Source organism: Ammospiza nelsoni, chromosome 27, assembly GCF_027579445.1.
Source record: "Ammospiza nelsoni isolate bAmmNel1 chromosome 27, bAmmNel1.pri, whole genome shotgun sequence".
Lineage (NCBI taxonomy): Eukaryota > Metazoa > Chordata > Aves > Passeriformes > Passerellidae > Ammospiza > Ammospiza nelsoni.
The window spans coordinates 6,519,768-6,541,485 of record NC_080659.1 but is presented as its reverse complement, the minus strand read 5'-3'; the positions used below and the strand labels follow the sequence as shown (position 1 = coordinate 6,541,485).

Below are 21,718 nucleotides of genomic sequence, written 5' to 3'. Positions count from 1 at the left end.
AATTCCAATTCTTCCCCAAAAACAAAGGGGATAACTGGCTGGGAGAATCCAGAGGTAAAGGAAGAATTCCCAAAATGAGGATAAAAATAAACACGGAATAAACCCCAATCCCGAATCTGCTGGAATTTTGGGTTTTCTTCAGGAATGGCAGGCGCAGGAATCCCTGGGATATAAAAAATTCGGGAATTCACCTTTTTCCCAAGCTGGGAACGCTGAGGAAGGAGAGCCCAGGACAGAAAAAAATCAATTCCAACCCTTTCTTTTAGCGAAATTCCAAATCCCAACTGCCACGAGGGAAATCCGAGAAGAACCACACGGCTGCCCCGGCTCCACCGCGGGAATCGTCCCATGAAAATCCGGGATCTCTTTATTTCACAAGTCGCTAAAATCTAAATTACAACGGCGCTTCCTCGCTCCCCGCGGCGTCCCAGGAAACCCCAAAGCCCCGGCGGGAATCCCGAATTCCCAGCGGGAATTTTATGGCTTTAGGGAGAAGGGATCCAGGATCCCGAGGGATCGGTGGGAGGGGGAGGGTTGGGTGGGCTTCCCACGGATCCAGGAGACCTCTGGGATTCCAGAACTCCAAAAGCCTCAGCCTTTGGGAATGCCAAAGATCTCGGCATTCAGGAGCCCCAGGGGATCTGGGAACCCTGAAAAGGATCCAAGGGCCTCGGGGAATCCAGAAATCCAAAAGCCCTCGGGGATCTGGGAATCCCCAAATGGATCCAACAGATCTCAGGGATTCTGGAATCCCAAAGGGGATCCAGTCAGAGAATCCCAAATCCCAAAGGGGATCAATAAACTCAGGATTTGTTCCCAAATTCCCCCCTCCTCCACCATTCCCAAACTCTTCCCTTCCAGGGCAGAATTCCACAATGGGAATTTTCTGTTTCTTTGAGATTTTTCTTTTCCCCCCATTTTTCCCATTTTTTGTGGGGCTTTTTCCTGGAAAAAGGAGACTGGGAAGAGGTTTGGAAAATCTGTATTGAAGAGCTGGAACAACCTTGAACCTGAACCATCCCGATCCCAAAAAACCCCCATGGGAACAGGGAACTGGGACTGCGAAGGAAAATCCATCCCGGCCTTCCAACACGGAATCTCCTCCCAGACTGCTCCCAAATGTGGCAGGAACGTGGATGGAATCAAACAAATCCTCCCAATTCCCGGCAGCATTCCAAGAACGTTCCGGAAAAAACCACGTCAGAACCAGGCTGGATCCCAGGAGTCGCATTCCAGGTGGGAATTTGAGTTTCAGCCCCATCCCGTAAAATATTTTGGTTTTCCAGCCTCAATCCGTGCTGGATTTTCCCTTCCAAACAAATGTCCCCCCCATCTCCCAAATAATTTTTCTTTGGGATTTATCCTGAATTATCCATCCAAATAAAATCAGGATGGAATATTTGCAAGTCTGGATGCAGAGACTTGTTTGGATTTTTAATTCCAAATCCTTCAATTCCAACATTCCTGATTATTTTAATGAAACAAAACTGGCTGAAATTCCAATTTCCAAGGGAATTCTGCTGGGATCCAGAAAGTTTTGACATTGTTTTTATCCCATTAAATCCTTCTGTGACTCTTCCATTCCCTGGGGTTTTTTTTCAGGAATCATCCAAACTCTGGGAATAAATGAACCAGGTTTCCCCCTACCCCAAAAAAAAAAAAAAAAATATTTTAATTGGAGGAATTTTGTTGGGATTTTTTTTTTGGGGAATAAATGAACTTCTTCCAAACGTTGGCATCCATGAGGAAAAAAAACAGGAGAGGAAAATTCCCCTGAACCAACCCCAAAAAATTCCACGTGGGAAAGGAACGGCAACTTTTCCATAAAATCCAATGGAACTGAAGGAATTCCACGCTGGTGGCATCTCCCAGCCCAAGCCTGGAATGAAAACAAAACTCCAAATTCCAAAATTCCAACCCAATTCCCACATCTGAGCTCTTCACATCCCTATGGAAAACACCCCACAATCCACGTCCAGCTGGGAATTCCGGGGGTTTTAATCCAACAAATCCCAGTTTGGAAAACAAGGCTGTTGTTTTTTTTTTTTTTCCTAAACTAAATCCCTAAACATGGAAACACCAGGAAAAGTGGGAAAAGGGAGGAGGGGGTTTGTCCCTCGGATACGAGGGGTTGATCCCAAAGGAATTCTTGGCTTCAGCGATTCCTAAGAAAATAAATCCGGATTTTCCTGAATTTCCCCCCCCTACACACACTTTTTTTTAAATATATATAGATCTCTAAATTATATATATTTATAATTTCCCCAAGAAAATTGCCCAAATTTCCCAAAGAATTCTCCTCACTGGAATAAGGCCTGGAATTCTGCTCCTTGCATTTGTCTGGAATTCAGGAAGAAGCCCAAGGAAAAAGAGGATGAGAAACCAAAAATGAAACCAAACTGGCCCCCAGATGGATTTTGGGTTGAACCTCTGGAATTCCCAAAAAAACAATGGAAAACTCCATCCCAAATGGATACAGGAGCATGCTTGGGATGCCTGGAAGAACTCGAACCACGGAGGGAAGGATTGGGAATGGCTCCCAACCCTCCCTGCCTGCATCAGCTTCTGGAATTCCTGTAAATTTTGGAATAATATCCCTCAAAACAACAACAGAAAAGGAAGGGAAAAAACCCCAAAGAAACAAAACCAACCCAACCAACCCTCCCAAAGGAAAAAAAGTTCCCAAAAAGTTTCGCTTTGGAGTCTCTGGGAACGTCGGGAAGGCCCAAAATTCGCGGGATGAGAAAGAACCAAGGTGGATTTTGTCTCTCAGTAACTGCAAAGTTTGGAAACTACCAACGGTTCCAAAGTCTGATTCCAACCAGAATCCAAGGAAAAAAGTGGGAATTTCCCGCAGCAATTCCCACCTCCCAGCCAAGGTTTGGGTGGCAGCCAAAGGGAGAAAACCAAACCAAACTCAACCGGAACCAGAGATTTGCACTTTCCTCCTTCTTCTTCTTGGGATCGTCGGAATTTTGGGAATCTGGGGATGTGCCGCCTGCTTTCCCGGCTGGAGGAGGAGCAGGGATCAGGAGCAGCCATGAACTCGGCTCACTAAACGCAGGATGAGGCTGGAATTCCTCTCTCCACGCCCCAAAATTCCGGAATTCCGGAGTGTTCCCAGCAAAAAGTTCGGCGTCGGCGAAGGCAGAGAGGAGTCGCTGAGTCCTTTCATGGTTTGTTGTTTTTTTTCTTTTTGTGCTGGTGCCAAAAAAATTTCAAAACTAAATACGGAAAAAAAGCCAAAAAAAACCAAAAAATTAAGGAATTCTTCCCCCTTTCCCTGCCAGCTTCCATGAAAAATCTGGGAGCCAACGGAGCCGGGCTTCGGCCGCCCCGACGCGGTCACTTCTCCCGGCAGGGACGGATGAGGAGTGGTGGTGCTGCATCCTAGAAAGCCTCGGGGCGTTATCCAGCTGGGATTAAAGCAGATTCCACGGAATTGTGGTAGAAAAGAAAGGATGGCAGAGCCTGGAAAAGTCCTCCCTCGGGAATTATTTCCACGTGGCCGACTGTGGGATGGAGCGGGGCGGGATCATGTCCAGGAGATACTCGCGCTGCCGCTCCACGGCCGAGGCCGACTTGTGCACGGCCAGCGCGGGGCTGACGAAGGGCAGGGCCCCGCCTGCAGGAAAAGGGAAATTTGGGTCACGGAATAGCTTGGGAATTAGGGAAAATAATGAAAAATTGCATAGAAAATGCAGCGCAATTATCCCAGTGCAATCTGGCGCCTTCAGGTTCCAAACTCATCCCAAGAAACGCAGAGGTTTTGGATCAAGAATCAGGATTTGAGCCCTCTGGAATTACGGAGTCATGGAATGGCTCAGGAATGAGGGAAAAATAATGAAAATCCACATGGAAAAGTAATTCCCACCCCAAAATTGGGAATTTTGGGCAGCGATGACACCAACTTTCACCTCAAACCCTCAGCACCACCCCTCAACAGCTCGCCCCCAGAACCTGGGAATTTTGCAGTGATCCCAAGGCAGTGTGGGCTCCCGGGGCACCGCACCTGTGCTGATGGGGTTCTTCTTCCAGGCGGCGCCGCCCTTGCTGCCGGCCCTGTCGGCGTGCTTGCCGGGCCGGGCGCCCAGCGCGGCGCTGCCCGAGGAGCTCTGCAGCTTGGGCGAGGAGCTGAAGGGGTGCAGCACGCCCCGCGAGGCGCCCCGCGACAGCTGGCTGGAGCTCTGCAGGGAGCAAGGACAACGTCACCCGGGCTGCTGCTGGACTGCAGGGCCGTGGGGCTGGATGGTCTTTGGGACTGGAATTTTTGGGATTGGATAGTCTTTGGGACTGAATGATTTTTGGGATTGGATGATCTCTGGGAATGGATGCTCTCTGGGCCTGGATGACCTTTGGGATTGGGTGATTTTAGGGATTGGATGATCTCCAGGAATAGATGATCTCCTGGAAAGGATGATCTCTGGGCCTGGATGATTTTTGGGATTAGATGCTCTCTGGGCCTGGATAATCTTTACAGCCTGGCACAACACCCACACCCCCCACCCCAAACCCAACCCGAGGCCCAAACCCTCAGGCCACCCCCCAGCCCCGGGACCCTTTTCCCTCAGGCAATGGCGGCTCTGGGGCCGCTCCCTCACCTGCTTGAGCGCGTGGTGCTGCCCCACGGGCTCGGCCTTGGGCTGCCCGGGCGGGGCCGTTTGCTGCAGGATCCTCTGCTCGATCTCCTGCTCCTGCTGCAGGGCCTTGACGAAGGCGGCCTTGAGCCGGTTCGTGTGCTCGGCCTTCAGGGCCTTCTTCTGGTTGGAGGCCATGCAGGTCTCGCACATGATGGTGCCGTTCTTCTCCTCCCGCCAGCGGCACGTGAAGTCCGTGTGGCACTGGGCACACAGGTAGGGCTCCCGGCAGGACACGGCCACCGCCACCTTCCCTGGGGGACAAACGCGGCGGGTCAGCACTGCTGCCACCTTCCCTGAGGGACAAACACCAGGGATTGGCCATCGCCACCTTCCCTGAGGGACAAACGTGGCGGGTTAGCCCCAGTTGTGGCCCTCCATGAGGGACAAACACCAGGGATTGGCCACCGCCACCTTCCCTGAGGGACAAACGTGGCGGGTTAGCCCCAGTTGTGGCCCTCCATGAGGGACAAACACCTGGGATTGGCCAACGCCACCTTCCCTGAGGGACAAACACCAGGGATTGGCCACCGCCACCTTCCCTGAGGGACAAACATGGTGGGTCAGCCCCAGGGTCACCTTCCCTGAGGGACAAACATGGTGGGTCAGCCCCAGGGTCACCTTCCCTGAGGGACAAACATGGCGGGTCAGCTCCAGTGTGGTTTCAGTGACGTTTAAATGATTTCTGGGAGGTTTAAATTATTTAACCACATTTTAACCTTGCATTTCTGGAGGTTTAACTGATCACAGCCAGGTTTAACCGATCGCTGCCAGGTTAAACTGACCCCAGGTGGTTTTGAGATGGGCTCTGCCCCTCCGGGCTCACCTTGGCTCTCCAGCAGGTTCTGCACCACCTCCTCCAGCCCCACCAGGTAGATGAACTCGTTGTTGGCGGCGCTGGGCAGGAAGTTCATCTCGGGCGCGGGCGGTTTGGGCGGGGGGATCTCCAGCAGGGTCTTCTCCAGCTGCTTGCGCAGCGCCAGCTTGGCCGCGGCCTGGCGGCTGCCCGGGGCCTCGCCCGTGCCCCCCAGCGCCGTGCCACCCGCGGGGGCCGCGCCCGCCTGGCCCGAGGGCACCGCCGAGCCCTTCAGGGACGTGGGGGATGCCTGCGGAGAGAATGGGATCCATGGGATCGCTGGGGTCATCGGGAATCAGGGGAGTCCCCAGTGCCACCCGCGGGGGCCGTGCCCGCCTGGGGGACATTGACCAGCAGGCTGGCATTGGTCAGTCCCACCATTCCCACCCCATTCCCAGCAGGAATTCCCAGGAACCCTCACCTGGGGGATGTTGACCAGCAGGCTGGCGTTGGGCACGTTGGCCACGCGGATCAGGCCCTGCTGGATGATCCTCTGGCCCTGGATCTGCACCGAGGGCACCGAGGCGCGCGGCGCCAGCAGCAGCGGCGGCGGGCCCGTGCTTGAGTGCTGCCGGATGGTGTGGATTTGCTGGGAAAACATGGAAAACAGGTTGGGAAAATGTGGAAAAGGGGTTGGGAAAATGTGGAAAAGGGGTTGGGAAAACACGGAAAAGGGGTTGGGAAAATGTGGAAAAGGGGTTGGGAAAACACGGAAAAGGCGTTGGGAAAATGTGGAAAAGGGGTTGGGAAAACACGGAAAAGGCGTTGGGAAAACACGGAAAAGGGGTTGGGAAAACATGGAAAAGGGGGTTGGGAATCCATGGAATTGGTGAGATAGAAAGGATAATTAGAAGGAAAACCATGGAAAAGCAGAAATTGCCTCCCACCTCCTCTTCCAAAAACCCCCCAGAAGCCAGAACACCCTGAATTAACCCCAAAAATCCCGTTTTTATTGGGAGCACACCCCATGGGATGTTCAAATCAACCAGAGGGGGGAAATCCTGAATTTTTCCATGGAATGGGAAGGGGAGGAGGGGGAGCTCACCTGGGCCCCTCGGACCAGGGGGGGCATCACAATCTGGGGGCTCTGCTTGGAGGCGGCCGCTTGGCCCCCCCGGAGCAGCGGGGGCGGGAGCCCCGAGCCCGGAACGCGGCTGGAGGAGGGCTGGAAAAATGGGAAAAAAACGGGAAAAACCGGTCAGAGCAGGGCTGGGAAATGGGGGGGACATGGGGGAAATAATGGGGGAAAAAAGGGTTGGGAAAGATGGAAATGGGGGAAAAATGGAGGGGGAGTGTTGGGAATTGTGGGAATGGGATAAAAATGGGGGGGAGGGGAAGTGTTGCAAATTGTGGGAATGGGAATACTGGGATGTGTGGGAATGAAGTGCTGGGATTTGTAGGAATGTGGAATGGAAATGCTGGGATTTGTGGAGGGAAGGAAAACCTTGGGAAAAATCAGGTAAGGAGGAAAGGAAGGCAGGAAAAAATGGGGGGAAAAAAACTGTTGGGATTTGTGGGAATGGAGAATGGAAGTGTTGGGATCTGTGGAGGGAAAGGAAAAGCAGGGGAAAAAAGGGAGGAGGGAATAAAAACATTGGGAAAAATCCTGGGAGAGGAATCAGGAGAAAGGAAAAGCTCCAGGAGAAATCATGGAAAAAGAAAAGGAATCACAGAAAGGAAAAGATATGGGAAAAAGTCCTGGGAGAGGGAAAGGAAAAGCAGGAAAAGAAAAGGAGGAGGGAAGAAAAAGTTCTGGAAAAATCATGGAGGAGAAAAAGGAATGAGGAGAGAGGAGTTTGGAAAAGCTGCTGCCTGAGGATTCTTGGGACTCCAATCCTCAAAATCCCTCCTGGTGCTGGGCTGGGATATTCCCAAAATTCTGAACTTCCCTCTGCATCCCAATCCTGGCATTTCCTCTTTCTTCCCAGCCCCTGAGATCAGGGATCTCCCCCTTCCCCAGGACGTGGGAATTCCATTCCCAGGGAATCCCTCCCTCTGGAATTCCTGGACACTCCAGCAAAACCCAACCCAGGTTAATTCACCCAAAATTCCAGAGGAATTGTTGGGATAAACTGGATTATTTGGATTAACTCAAAGATTCCCTGAAGGTTTTCCAGTTCCTCTGGAAGTGACTCCAAGGTAAAGATTTCCACACCTCTGGATTTGGGAATGGCTCCTTAAAGGAGAGCAAATCCCTCCCTTTCCTGGAATTCTGTGGGTTTTCCAAGGAAAATCCATCGTGCTGGAGCACTTTGGGAATTTGGGTCCCAGGAAAAAACAAAAAAAAAAGCAGGAATGTTCTAATCCCAAAGGACTCCAGGGGTGAGTGACAGCTGTCCCTGGATTCCTGGAACTTCCTTCCCTCGGGGTTCCAAGGATTTAATTCAGTCTGGAATGGGATTTTTTCCAACCCCAAATCTCGGGACTGCCTCCCAGAAAATCCCGGGATTCTCTCAGCAATTCCAGAGAGAATCACCGGATTCCCTCGGCAATTCCAGAGCGAATTCCCCGTTCCCCACAGGAATTCCCTGGCTCAGCAAGGGGTCCCGCTGCAGACCCCACCCCACCTTTCCCCCGTCCCGTTATCCCTAAACCCGTGGGAGCTGGGCGGTGCTGGCAGCTTTTCCCGGGCATTCCCGGCTCTTCCCGGGATTGTCCCGGCTTTTCCCGGCTCCCACTGACCTGGAGGGAAGTTTTCCCAGCGGGAACAGCCTGAGGGCCCCGCACCAAGGGCGGGGGCGTGGCCGCAGCGCTTCCAGAGGGGCCCGAGGAAAGCTGGAAAAGGAAAAAGCGGAAAGAGAGCAGCGGGAAAAGGCGGGAAAGCGGGAATGCAGAGAGCAGGGAGCGCACGGCGAGACCCGGAGCGTCTGAGGGGAAAATCCTTGGGAGTGGCACCCACTCCTCCTGCTCCGCTCCAGGGGAAAGAGTTTGGGAATTGGTGGGAAAATCCTTGGGAATTGGTAGGAAAATCGGTGGGAATTAGTGGGACAATCCTTGGGAATTAGCAGGAAAATTGGTAGGAACTGGTGGGAAAATCCTTGGGAACTGGCAGGAGAATCCTTGGGAGTTCACAGGAAAATCCTTGGGCATTGCCCGGAAAGTCCTTGAGGATTGGCAGGAAAAACCCCGGAAAGGGGAGACACCAGGGAATTAAAAATCCTGGGAAACAGCTAAAAATGCCAGGAAAAGGTTCAAAAAAATCCAGGAAAAGAGCTTCCAAAAATCCAGGAAAAAGGCCACAGCAGGGGGTTAAAAACACTGGGAAAAGATCTGGGAATTCCTGGGAAAAGAGCTGGGAACTCCTAGGAAAAGGGCTGGGAATTCCTGGGAAAGCAGGATTTTCCTACCTTGGGCGCCGGCGTCTCCTTCTGGCTCTGGCTCTGCCGGAGCTTCTTGAGCAGCACCAGCTTGGCCTCCTCCAGCCTCAGCTCCTCCTGCAGCTGCTTGATCAGGCGCTCCCGCTGCTCCGGGCTCCGCTGGAATGCCAGGAAATCCAGGGAAATCCCAGAGAAATCCCAGGGAAAATCCCAGGAAAATCCCAGGGAAAGGGGGAGAACCCCGGGGGAAGGCAGAGACACAGGCACGGTGAGAATTCCCAAAATTCCCAACTGGGACTGGGGAGTGGGAGAAGTGAGGAGAGGGAGTTCCGAGGTGAAAATCTGGGATTTTTCCACGAAAAAATTCATGGCAAAGAGTAAATGAGGAGGATTCCCAGCTGGAATTGCTTCCTGGCTTTTGGGATCGTGAATTAACGGGAATGGATGGAGCTGGGAGGGGAAAATGTGGCTGATCCTGGGTTTTTCTGACCCTAGCCCGGTTAAACCTGACCCAATCCTGGTGAATCCTGACCCAATCCCAGTTCCTCCTGACCCAATCCCAGTTACCCCAGACCCAATCCCAGCTCCTCCCAGTTCATCCTGACCCAATCCCAGTTATTCCCGACCCAATCCCGGCTCCTCCCAGCAGCACTCACCAGCAGGGCCTCGGTGCCGGGCTCGGGCAGGGCCAGCCGCGCCAGCCCGTTGACGCGGGGGCTCGAGGGCTCGTTGTCCGACAGCACGATCACGTCCGGGGAGGGAACGCGCCGCTCCCGCCGGCACTCCCTGGAGCCACCAACGGGAAACAACCCGGGAACGGGTCAGGATTCCCAGGAAATGGGGAGCAAATCCCGGGGGAAATGGGGTCAGTGCAGGGGGAGCAAATCCTGAGAAGAGGGTCACTCCAGGAGCAGCCTTTCCGACACTTTTCCAGCCCTTCCCAACCCTTTTCCAGTGCTCTTCCAATCCTTTTCCAATCCTTTCCCAACTCTTTTCTAGCCCCTTTCCCATTCCTTCTCCAGGGTTTCTCCAGTCCTTTCCCAGCCGTTTTTCCAAGGCTCTTCCAGCCCCCCAGGGAATGCCAGGGCTCGGAAAAGGGCCCAGGCTGGGAATTTCAGGAATGGGAGAATTCCAAAGGGTCTGGAACGCCCTCTAGAGGGCACAGCGAGCCCGGGACTCCCCAAATCCAGGGACTCCCCAAATCCAGGCATTTCCCTCTGGAAGTGGCACGGGTGGAGCATTCTCAGCTTTTCCCTGGAGCTGGAAAACTGGGATTGACTGCGTTGGGATAAAGGCTGGGAATGAGAAATTCCCAACTCCCAAACTCCTTTTCCTGCTGGAATTCCAGGAATTCCATTGGCAGCTCCAAGGAAATGGGGCTGGGATGGGGTCTGGATCAGCAGGAATTGCCCCTGGAATGGGCTGGGATTCTCTTCCCAACTTTTCCACCATTCCAAAGGAAAAACCATGAATGTGGCACCAGAACCTCCCAAAAACTGAACTCCAACCCCACCCCAGCCACATCCCAATAAAAACCAGAGTGAGAAGGGACCCAAACCCTTCCCCAAGCCCAAGAATTCCCGGAATTCCAAGGCATCCTCACCCTTTGGATGTGCTCATGTCCACGGGCTCATCCCCCGCTGCTGCTGCTGCTGCTGCCGGCAGCTCCACTTTGATGGTGGCTTTGACTTCCCCACCTTTCAGCGTTCCCGAGACTTTCCCGGCTCCGGGATCCGCTTTGATCTTCATGTCCCCCTCGGAGCTGAGCTCGGACCCCAGAACTCCTTTGTCCATCCTGAGTTTTTTACTGTCGGGCTCCGAGTCCCGCTCCAGGGCGCGCTTCTGGCTCCGGGTGCGGCATGAGTCCTCACTCATGGTGAGGGGCTGCGGGGGAACGGCCAGGAGAGGGTTAAACACGGCGGGAATGGCGGGGGAGAAAAATATCCCGGGAAAGGGTTAAAAACATTGGGAATGGCAGGAAAAATCATGGGGAAAATACCCCGGGAAAGGGTTAAAAACACCGGGAAAAAAAATCCCCGGGAAAGGCGGAGGAAAGATACCCCAGGAAAGGGTTAAAAATAGCGGGAACAGCAGGGGGGAAATACCCCAGGAAAGGGTTAAAAACACCAGGGAAAAAATCCCGGGAAAAACGTAAAAACACCAGGGAACGGCGGCGGGAAAAATCATGAGGAAAATACTCCAGGAAAGGGTTAAAAACAGCAGGGGAGGAAAAATCCCGGGAAAGGGTTAAAAACACCGGGCACGGTGTGGGGGGGAATACCCCGGGAAAGGGTTAAAAACATCGGGAATGGCGGGAAAAATCATGGGGAAAGGGGGGGGGGGGAATCCCAGGAAAAGAGAGACATCAAGGGGTTAAAAATCCCAGGAAAAGGGGAAAAATAATCCCAGGAAAAGTGAGACATAAAAAATCCTGGGAAAGGAGGGGGAAAAACCCTGGAAAAAGGGAGGAAAATATCTCGGGAAAAGGGGAGAGAATGGGGAGTTGAAAGTCCCGGGAAAAGTAAAAATTCCCGGGAAAAGATTCCGGGAGCTGAGAGACAACAAGGAGGGGAAAATCTGGGAAAGGCGCTGGAAAATCCCGGGGCAAGGGAGACACGAAGGGGTTATAAATCCCGGGATTTTGGGATGGAATTCCTGCATTTCCAACCAGGACAAAGTCTGGGAAGAGCAACCCAGGAAAGGCTGGGAAAGGGAGGGAAAAACCCTGGGAAATGGGCTGGAAACACCCAGGAAAAGGGAGGGGAAAAGGGGCTGGAAAATCCCTGGAAATGGGCCTGGGAAAGGGATGGGAAATCCCTGGAAAAGTGAAGGGACAGCCCTGGAAAAGGGAATTCCCGGTGTTTTTCCTGCTGGAAATCTCTCCCAGGAGAATTCCAGCCCATCCCAGTGCCCAGGGCAGGAAAAGGGAGAAATAAAGGAAAAAATTCCACCAAAATCCCAGGGAAATCTTGGAAAAGGAGGATTTGAAGGATTTTTCAGGAATGGAAACGGGGTTGGATTTGGAGAGCAATTCCCAAATAAAATCCTGATGAAAATTCCAATAAAATTCCAAAGGAAAAGGAGAAACTTGGATTGAAAATTCCATCTTTTCCCACATCCTGGAATTCCTCTCCTGGAATTTTGGAAGCCAAAATTCCAACAACCAAAGTTTCGGGAACAGAAAATTCCCAGAGGTGGAAAAGTGGGATTCCAACACTTCCAAATGTTTCCCTTGGATTTGCCGCTCCCGAGGATTCCCAGGAGGAATTCCTGGATGCCTCAGCCTTGGATCATCCCAAAATTCCTGAGAATTCCCTTTCCTGGGAATATTTTCCCGAGATTTCCCAGGAAAATCTATGGGAATTCCAGGCTGAACAATTGATGCCAATCCTTGGATGCGGCCACGCCAGGGGAAATTCCCAAACTTTTCTGTGGGGATTCAGCGCCAATCCCACATTTTCCACCCCAAACTTTGGGATCCCAACAGGTGGAAAAGGGGGATCTGTGCCCCGGGAAAGCCCCGCTCCCGCTTTTCCCGGGATTTTGGGGTGGGGATTCCCGGGAAAGGAGAGGGGCAGGGGAACCCCCGGATCCCGCCGGAATTCCCGAGCCGGCATTCCAAGGGTTAAGCGCTGCCATTTCCGCGCCATTCCCGAGAAATCTCCGGGAACAAAATGGCAGCGCTTAACCCTTGGGATGCCGGCGGGGACCGGGAATTCCCGCCGGGAGCCCCGGGCTGGCCCCGCTCCCCCCATTCCCCGCCGGAATTCCCGCCCCGATCCCGCCGGGGTTTTTCCCGGCTTTCCCAAACTTCCCGGGAGTCATTCCCGGGCTGGGAATTCCCTGAAATTCCCGGGATTCCCCGCCCTGGGATCCCTCTGACTGCCGGGATTCCCTGCGGGATTTCTCCCGGTTTCCCCACATTTCCCAGGAGTTACTCCCAGGCTGGGGATTCCCTGAAATTCCCGGGATTCCCTTCATTCCTGCCAGGATTTCTCCTGATTTCCCCAGACTTCCCGGGAGTCATTCCCGGGCTGGGGATTCCCTGAAATTCCCGGGATTCCCTGCCCTGGGATCCCTTTGATCCCCGGCAATTCCCGGGATTCCCACCGGGATTTATCCCGATTTTCCCACCCTCCCCGCCAGGTCATTCCCGGATTATCCAGCACCGGGAATTCCCGGCGTTTGTCCCAAATCCCTCAGGAATTATCCCGAGGTTCCTCCAGAGCTGGGAAAAATTTAGGATCAAACCCCTCGAGCAGCTCCAGGAATTTCAGCCAGGAATTTCAGCCGGGGTATTCCCGAGCCTCCCAGATGGAATTTTTATCCAAGGGAATGGAAATTTTTGGGGAAATTTGGGAAATTTTCTGGAATTCCCACATGAATTTGGGGAAAATCATCCTTCAAATTCCCGCTCCTGGAAGTTTGGAGCTCCAAAGGCTCAGGAAAAGCGGGAGAGGAGAATCCCAAAATTCCACTGGAGTGGGAAAATGGGGAACAGAGGCTGCCCAGGAAAATCCAGAGGGAATTCCTCGAATTTCTGTGGATTTCCTGGAATTTCTGTCAAATTCCAGGTGAATTTTCCCTGGGGGGAGCTGGAATTCCAGGAGGAATTTGCAGGATTTTATGGGAATTCTGGGAATTCTCTGGTTTCATTGGATCAAAGCCAGGAAAATTCCTGGAAAATTCTTCTTTTCCCACGGGAATTATTCCCAAATTGTTGCCAGCTGGAATATTCAGGACACAAGGACTGCGATTCCCTGGCTGGGATTATTTGGGAATGCAGAGAGGAAATCCAGGAGCAGAATTCCCAACTTCTTCTGGAATTTTCCAAGCAAATCCTACCGTTATTAATTAATCATTAATTAATCATTCATTAGTTATTTCTCCATTGTTGATTTTCCATTCCAAATTCCTCCTTTAAGGGGAAAAATTCCAAGATTCATTTGTTGGGAAGTGACTGAAATATTCCCGAGTCAATTTAAATATTCATAAGATTGTTCATATATTCATGAGTTAATTTAAATATTCCTGAATATATTTGAATATTAATGAGGAATTGCAATCTGATCTTTCCCAATTAATTCCTCATTAAGGAGGGAATTTCCATCCTTAAATGTTCCCATTTTCCAGCCAGGAATGGGGACATTCAGGCTGGGAATTCCTTGGAATTGGGATCCCAGAGATTCCTGCTGGGAATTCCCTCCCTAGCGGGATCATCCCAGAGAAACGTGGGAAAAGCAGCAGGAGAATTGCAATTCCCAAGAAATTTCCTTATTCATCCACCAAAATTCCTCAGTTTTTAAAAAAAATAATTTCCCAGGAATTTTGGAGCCAAAGGATCCCGGGACAATCCCGGCCCTCTCCCAGGACAGTCCCTTCCCTATCCCGGGAATTCCGGAGCCACAGGGTCCAGGACAATCCCATTCCTATCCCGGGACAATCCCGGCCCGTTCCCTATCCCGGGAATTCCGGAGCCACAGGATCCCAGACCCCAGGACAATCCCATTCCCATCCTGGGATTCCCCTTCCCTTTCCCGGGAATTCCAGCCCCACAGGATTCCCAGGATTCCAGGTGGGATCAGGGCGGATCCATCCCAGGAGAAATCCCGGAATTCCTGCGGGGACAGGGGAGAGGGAAACCTGAACAGGTGAGATGGGACAGGACAGGGGAGAGGGGACAAGGGAGACCTGCCCAGGTGAGCAGCCACACACGGGAGCCCCCTCAGGTGAGACCTGCCCAGGGCACGTGGGACCCGCACAGGTGAGATGGGACAGGTGAGACCCACACAGGTGACATCTCCACCGGGCAGGTGAGAACCCAACAGGTGAGACCTCAGCAGGTGAGACCCTCCCCAGGCAAACAGCTCTGGGGGCAGGGGGGAGAAGCTGCACAGGTGAGCCCAGGACAGGTGAGACCTGCACGGGACAGGTGAGACCTGCACAGGTGGGACCTACTCTGGGGAATCGCTGCCAGGTGAGCCCAGCCCAGGTGAGAGCTCAGCCACGGCTCCCCTCTGAGCACACCCAGCCCCAAATCCCAAATCCCAAATGCCAAAATCCCCAATCCCATCCCCACTCCAGGCCTGCCCAGTCCTGCAGGACAATCCTGGCAGGAATTCCAGGAGCTCTGGATCCTCTGGAACTCCCCAATCCCTTGGAAAATCCGGGAGATTTCCTCAGGAATTGGCTCAGATCCCTCAGGAATTTGGGAATTCCCGGGGATTTTTGGGAAAGCTCCTCTTGGAGCTCCTCTCTGGCTGTTCCCAAAGACAATTCCAGGCCCGTGCACAGCAGAGGTTCCCCGTCCCATCAAACCCCAGGAATCCCGGGAACTGCCAGCTCCTACCTGTCAGGGAAGGTCATGGGGTCCCGCTGGGGAGAGCCAGAGCCGAGGATCCTGCGGGAACAGAGAGGGTGAGAATTCCAGGAATTCCGGGATTCCCACATTCCCGAGGGAGGCAGCCGGGGTTTGCAATGCTGGGATTTGGGAATGCTGCTGGCACAGAGCTGGGATTTGGGAATCTCAGAATGACGGCTCCGTCCCGAAAATCGGGAATATCAGCACGGCGCAGCCCCGGGATTTGGGAATCCCAAAGTACAACACAATCCTGGGAACTGGGAATCCCCAACTGCGACACAATCCTGGCAATCGGGATTTGGGAATTCTGATTCATCCTGCAAATTTTCCAGGCACTGAAATCCATGGAATTCCCAGATTTCCCTTCACTCTCAGTTTCCATCCATGGCATTCCCTGATTTCCCTTCACTCCCAGTTTCCATCCATGGCATTCCCTGATTTCTCTCCATTCCCGGTCTCCATCCATGGCATTCCCTGATTTCTCTCCATTCCCGGTCTCCATCCATGGCATTCCCAGGTTTCCATCCATTCCCAGTCTTTCTGGGCCAGGAGCAGCTCCCGGGGCCTTCGGCCATTCCCAGGTTTCCCCGGCTGCTCCGGCCCCGTGATCCCGGGAATTCCAGGGGGAATTAGCAGAGCTCACCCGGGGCTGTTGGTGGTTAAGAGGATCTGGGAAAATCCCAGGAAATCCTTTGGAATTCGGAGCTGCCCCGGCCACTTTTCCCAGAGTTTGGGAAGCTCCGAGGATCCAGGAGAGCTGGAATTCCTTGGATTTCTCTGGGAATTCCTGGAATTCTGGAATTCCAGCTGTGCTAAGGCTTGGGATTCAAAGGAAGGAGTCCCCAGTTGGATCAGGAGTGGGAAAATCCTGGAAGAGTTTGGGATTTATGGGAAAAACTGGAGAGGGAGGGCAGCCTGGAAAAACCTGGGAATGTCCCTGCCTGATCCCCGAGCTCCTTCCCACCCCAAAGCATCCCAGAATTCCACGAATCCAGGGAAAAGAGGGATTTATCCCCTTTCAGGATTCATCTCTGGCTTTGGAATCCCATCAACGACATCCCTGGTTTGGATCGGAATTTTGGGATTTGAAACATTCTTGGAACACCCCAATTTCCATCATTCCCAACTTCCAGCCCCTTTCCCACTGATCCAAGATCACTTCCAACCTCATTCCCAAAATCCCAGGCAGATCCCAGCCCCTCTCCCAAAATCCACGGCTTTCCCAGCGATCCCAGCCCCTTTCCCAAATTCCCAGGCACATTCCAGCCCCTTTCCTGCTCATCTCAAGCAGCTTCCGGCCCCTTTCTCAAAATCCAAGGGATTTTGACACTTCCCTCTCCTCTCCCAAAATCCCCGGCAGATTCCAGCCCCTCTCCTGCCGATCACAGGATGATCCCAGCCCTTTTCCCAAAATCCACAGCAGATCCTACTGCTTTTCCCGCTGATCCCAGGCCAATCCCAGCCCTTTCCTGGTGATCCCAGGTTGATCCCAATCCCTTTTCCAGGATCCCAGGCCGATCCCAGCCCAATCCCAGGCTGATCCAGCCCTTTCCCACTGATCCCAAGCTGATCCCAGCCCTTTCCCACTGATCGCAGGTTGATCCCAGCCCTGTCCCGCTGCTCCCAGCCCGATCCCGGCGCTGCCATCCCGGATTCCCCAAGGCCTCCCTCCCTCTGTCTCTCGCTGTCACTTCCTGTGCCTCTCCCAGCTCCGGTTCCCGGCAGCACGGAGCGGTCCCGGAGCCCAGAGCTGGGATTGGAGCATTCCCGGGATTTGGGACAGCTCGGGAATGCCAACCCGAGAAGGCACCAAATCCCGGACAAGTCCAAGGAAAACCCAGCAGCGGGCTGGGAAAATCCTGGAAAACCAGCCAGGAAACACTTGGGAAAAGCCGGGATGTGAATCCCAGTTCTGATCCCGGGTGAGGCATTCCCGGCTGGAATTCTCGCGCGGGGCCACTCCCGGGAAAAGTGAGGAGATGCTCGGGAAAAGCCGGGATGTGGATCCCGACCCCGCATCCGGGCAGGATCCAGCCCTGGCAGGATCCCATCCCGGCCCGGGAGCCGTTCCCGGCTGCAATTCCCGGCTGCAATTCTGCAATTCCCTCTGCCCACCGTGTGCTGTGCGGGGCCAGGATCGTCCCGCATCCCCCCGGGATTCCCGAGATCCCCCCTGGGCAGCGCATCGCGGTGCCAATCCCGGTGCCGATCCCCATCCCGGTGTGGATCCCGGTGCGGATCCCGGTGCCGATGCCCATGCCGAGCCCGGGCAGCGCATCCCGGCGCGGATGCCGATCCCGGTGCCGGTGCCATTCCCGGTGCCCCGGGCGCAGGAAGGGCGGCCGGGGACTCTTATTGTGACACGGCCCCGGCCCGGCCCGGCCGCACGGCCCGGCCGCGGCCACCGCGGGGCTCCGGCACCGGGGGCACCGGGGGGCACCGGCCGCGGGGACAGCGGGGGGGTCGCGGCTGCGGACGGCGGGGATTGACCCCCGGGGACACCGGGAGGGTCACGGTGACCGGGGGGTGCCCGGGGGGGTGGGCGGGGGGTGCCCACGGAGTGACCGGGGGGGTTCCGGGGGGTCCCTCCGTGTCCGTCCGTGTCCCCCCCGTGTTCCCGGTGCGGAGCGCGGGGGGGAGCGGGCACGGAGCGCTCGGGGCGGCGGCGGAGGAGGAAGAGGAGGAGGAGGAGAAGGAGGAGGAAGAGGAGGAAGAGGAAGCAGCCCGGCGGAAAGCCCGCAGCAACTTTCCCAAACAAAAGCCGGCGGTGCCCCGGGGCGCTGGGCGGACGGCGGAGTCGGGGCTCCCGGGGGGACGAGCCCCGGGATCCCGGAGCGGCCCCGGTGCCGCGGGCTCGGGGCTCAGGGGCGGCCGGGGCCGGAGCCGCGGCCAGCGGGACTTTGCACTTTCCGGGCTGCCCGCACGGCCAGGAAATGCCGCAACTTCCCCGGCAGCTCTCCCGCACCCCGGCCTCCGTTCTCCCAAAATCCCGGCGGTGCCGTCGCTCCGGTACCGGAGCCAATAAACGCCGGCAGAACTTTTACCGGGAGAACTCGCAGGGCGCCGCTCCGGTCGCTCCGCGCCGCATCCGCAGCGAGCCCGCCCCGCGCTCCCGGCTCCGCTCCGCTCTCCCCGCGCCGGCGCCGCCGCTCTCCCGCTTGTTGCTGCGCTTTCCCGGGGCTCCCGTGGCCGCCGCGGCTCCCGGTGCCGATAATGCGCTCCTCACACATGGAGTCGCGGCGGCACCGGCAGAGCATGCGCGGGGCGGGGCGGCCGAGCGGCGGGGCCGGCAGAGGGGACGGCGTTGGGACAGCGGTGAGACAGCGTGGGGACAGCGGGGGATAGCGGAGGGGACGGCGCGGGACAGCGGGGACAGCACCGGGGCAGCACCGGGGCCGCGCCGGGCCGGGCCCCTCACGGCGCTGCGGCCGCCGCCGCTTCCGGGCGCGGCGCGGGGGGAGCCGCGGCTGTGTCGCGGGCCGCCATTGGCCGCGGGGGTCGCGCGGATGATGAGAGGAGGGCCCTGATTGGCTGGAGCGGCGGGCGGGGGGCGCGCGGGCAGCGCCGCGCTGGGAGAGGCCACGTGGAGAGAGGGGACAGCGAGGGGAGACACAGGGGACAGTGGGGACAGAGAGAGGGGACAGCGAGGGGACAGAGAGGGGAGACACAGGGGACAGTGGGGACAGAGAGAGGGGACAGCGAGGGGAGACACAGGGGACAGTGGGGACAGAGAGAGGGGACAGCGAGGGGACAGAGAGGGGAGACACAGGGGACAGTCGGGACAGAGAGAGAGGGGACAGCGAGGGGACAGAGAGGGGAGACACAGGGGACAGTGGGGACAGAGAGAGAGGGGACAGCGAGGGGACAGAGAGGGGAGACACAGGGGACAGTGGGGACAGAGAGAGGGGACAGTGAGGGGAGACAGCGGACAGTGGGGACAGAGAGAGAGGGGACAGCGAGGGGACAGAGAGGGGAGACACAGGGGACAGTGGGGACAGAGAGAGGGGACAGCAAGGGGACAGAGAGGGGAGACACAGGGAACAGAGAGAGGGACAGAGAGGGGACAGAGACAGGACAGTGGGGACAGAGAGAGGGGACAGAGAGGGGAGACACAGGGGACAGAGGGGACAGCGAGGGGAGAGAGGGGGGACAGAGAGAGGAGACATGGGGGACAGTGGGGACAGAGAGGAGACAGAGAGAGAGGGGACAGAGAGGGGAGAGAGAGAGAGGGGACAGTGGGGACAGAGAGGGGACAGCGAGGGACAGCAAGGGGAGAGACAGAGGGGACAGTGAGGAGACAGGGAGAGAGGACAGAGGGGACACAGCGAGGGGACAGAGAGAGGGGGGACAGCAGTGACAGCAAGGGGACACTGAGGACAGAGGGGACAGCGGCGGTGGCCGACGGGGCAGAGCCTTTGGGGGGCACCAGGACAGGGTCAGGGCCCGGCTCCAATCCCAAATTCCCGATCCCACAAAAGCTCTGCAGCACCGGGACTGCCCAAGAACCCCCAAAACCCTCCTGGAGAATTCCCCAAATGCCAGGAAATTCCCTGAGAATCTCCGAGCTCCCCAAATCCCAGCAGATCCCCCCAAACCCCAGGAAATTCCCCAAATCAGTGCCCAGCATCTCCAGGATTTTGGGCAAAGACTTTTCCAGGGCAGTTTGGCTGAAGCCAAATCCAAAATCCCAAGTTTCAATTATTTCCCACCAAATTAAGGAATTGGGAGCTGTGGGATTATGATTATTAATTATTGATTATTATTCTCAGATCCCTGTCGTGCTTTTCCAGCTCATTACCATTTTTCCCTCACCCTCCTGTTGCTCCAATCCAAAAAGAAATCCCTAAAAGCCCCAAATTCCCAGAGTTTGGAAGGATTTGGGAAAGTGAAATCCAGGCAGGATCAGGAATCCCAAATATTCCTGCAGGGGGGAACATGGGGATGATCCCAGAGAAAATCACCCCAAAACCTGGAAAATCCTATGGATGCCACCCTAATAGTGGGAAAATTCCATGGATATCACCCCAAAACCTGGAAAAATCCAATGGATGCCACCCCAAAGTAATGAAAATTCCATGGATATCATCCCAAGGCTGGAAAAATCCCATGGATGCCATCCCAAAGGTGGAAAATCCAATGGATCTCACCAAAAACTTGGACAAATCCAATGGACAATGTCCAAACCCTGGAAAGTTCCAGGGATATCACCCAAATTCTGGGAAAACTCCATGGATTCCATCCCAAAACTTGGAAAAATCCAATGGATGTCAACCAAAACTTGGAAAATTCCATGGATGCCATCCCAGAACTGGGAACATTCTATGGATAACACCCCAAAGCTGGAATATCCAGTGGATATCAACTGGAAAAATCCAATGGATGCCACTCCAAACTGGACAAATTCCATGGAAATCAACCAAAACTTGGGAAATCCCATGGATGCCATCCCAAACTGGGAGAATTCCACCCCAAAGCTGGAAAAATTCCATGGATGTCACCCCAAACATCCCAGGGCACAGGCAATGGATCTGGGATTTGGGATGGGAATCTCAGGGCACGGGGAATGGATTTAAGGTGAGAAAGGGGAATTTGGGTGGGAGTTTGGGCAGGAGTTCCCGGCTGGAATGGGCTGGAATTCCCAGAGAAGCTGTTGGGATCCACTGCAGAATCCCAGGATTTGGGATGGATCCCTGAGATTCACCACAGAGCCCCAGAATTTGGGATGGACCCTTGGGATCCACCGCAGAATCCCAGGATTTGGGATGGATCCCTGGATTTCACCCAGATCCCTGGGATCCACCAGAGACCCCAGATTTTCCCACAGGCTCTCAGCTTTTCCAGCATGTTTTGGGGAAAAGCCCCGGATTTGGGCACTTTGGGAGAATCCCTCGGGTTTTCCAGTGAATCCCAGCGTTCTCCAGGGGATCCCTGGACTTTGGGGCAGACCCTCGGAGTGTTGAGGAACACGCTCCCAAGTCTTCACGCAGATCCTTGGATTACCCCAGAAAATCCTCGGGATTCACCCAGAGCCCGGGGTTTTCCAGGAGAATTCCAGGATTTGGGGCAAACCCTCAGGATTTCCTGCAGAGTCTCGAGTTTTGGCACAAATCCCTGGATTTTGGGACAGCCCCTCAGGTTTTAAAGCAGAGCCCCAGCTTTTCTGACAAACCCTCAAGTTTTGGGACAGACCCTCAGATTTTGGGACAAGCCCTCAAATTTTGGGACAAAACCCCAGATTTTCCAGTAGAAAATCCCTCGAGTTTTCCAACAGATCCCCAGATTTTGCAGCAGAGCTCCGAATTTCCCTGCCACCCCTGAGGTTTTCCAGTGCATCCCCAGCTCTCCCTTCAGCCCCTCAGATTTTGGGACAAACCCTCGAATTTTAGGCCAAGCCCTCAGATTTTGCCGCAGAGCCTCGAGTTTTCCAGCAGCCCCTGGGATTTCCCAGCAGATCCTCAGCTTTCCCCCAGCCCCTCAGTTCTCCCAAAACCCCTCAGCTTTTCCTGCATCCCAGCTTTTCCCTTCAACCCCTCAACTTTTCCTGCAG

At 55.0% G+C, this 21,718-nt stretch overlaps 1 protein-coding gene across 1 annotated transcript; it reads right to left on the bottom strand.

Annotated features, from left to right (window-relative positions):
- Window positions 1–330: 330 nt before the first annotated feature.
- Window positions 331–18,412, bottom strand: GATAD2A (GATA zinc finger domain containing 2A). Its single transcript, XM_059489803.1, has 11 exons — window positions 18,216–18,412; window positions 15,160–15,210; window positions 10,414–10,694; window positions 9,467–9,596; window positions 8,841–8,969; window positions 6,539–6,658; window positions 5,915–6,082; window positions 5,464–5,743; window positions 4,602–4,891; window positions 4,013–4,187; window positions 331–3,625 (listed from the first exon to the last, which is right to left on the bottom strand). Exons 3-11 carry the CDS (start codon window positions 10,683–10,685, stop codon window positions 3,495–3,497), a joined length of 1,695 nt encoding a protein of 564 aa, XP_059345786.1. The 5' UTR covers window positions 10,686–10,694; window positions 15,160–15,210; window positions 18,216–18,412; the 3' UTR covers window positions 331–3,494.
- Between the last annotated feature and the right edge of the window lie 3,306 nt (window positions 18,413–21,718).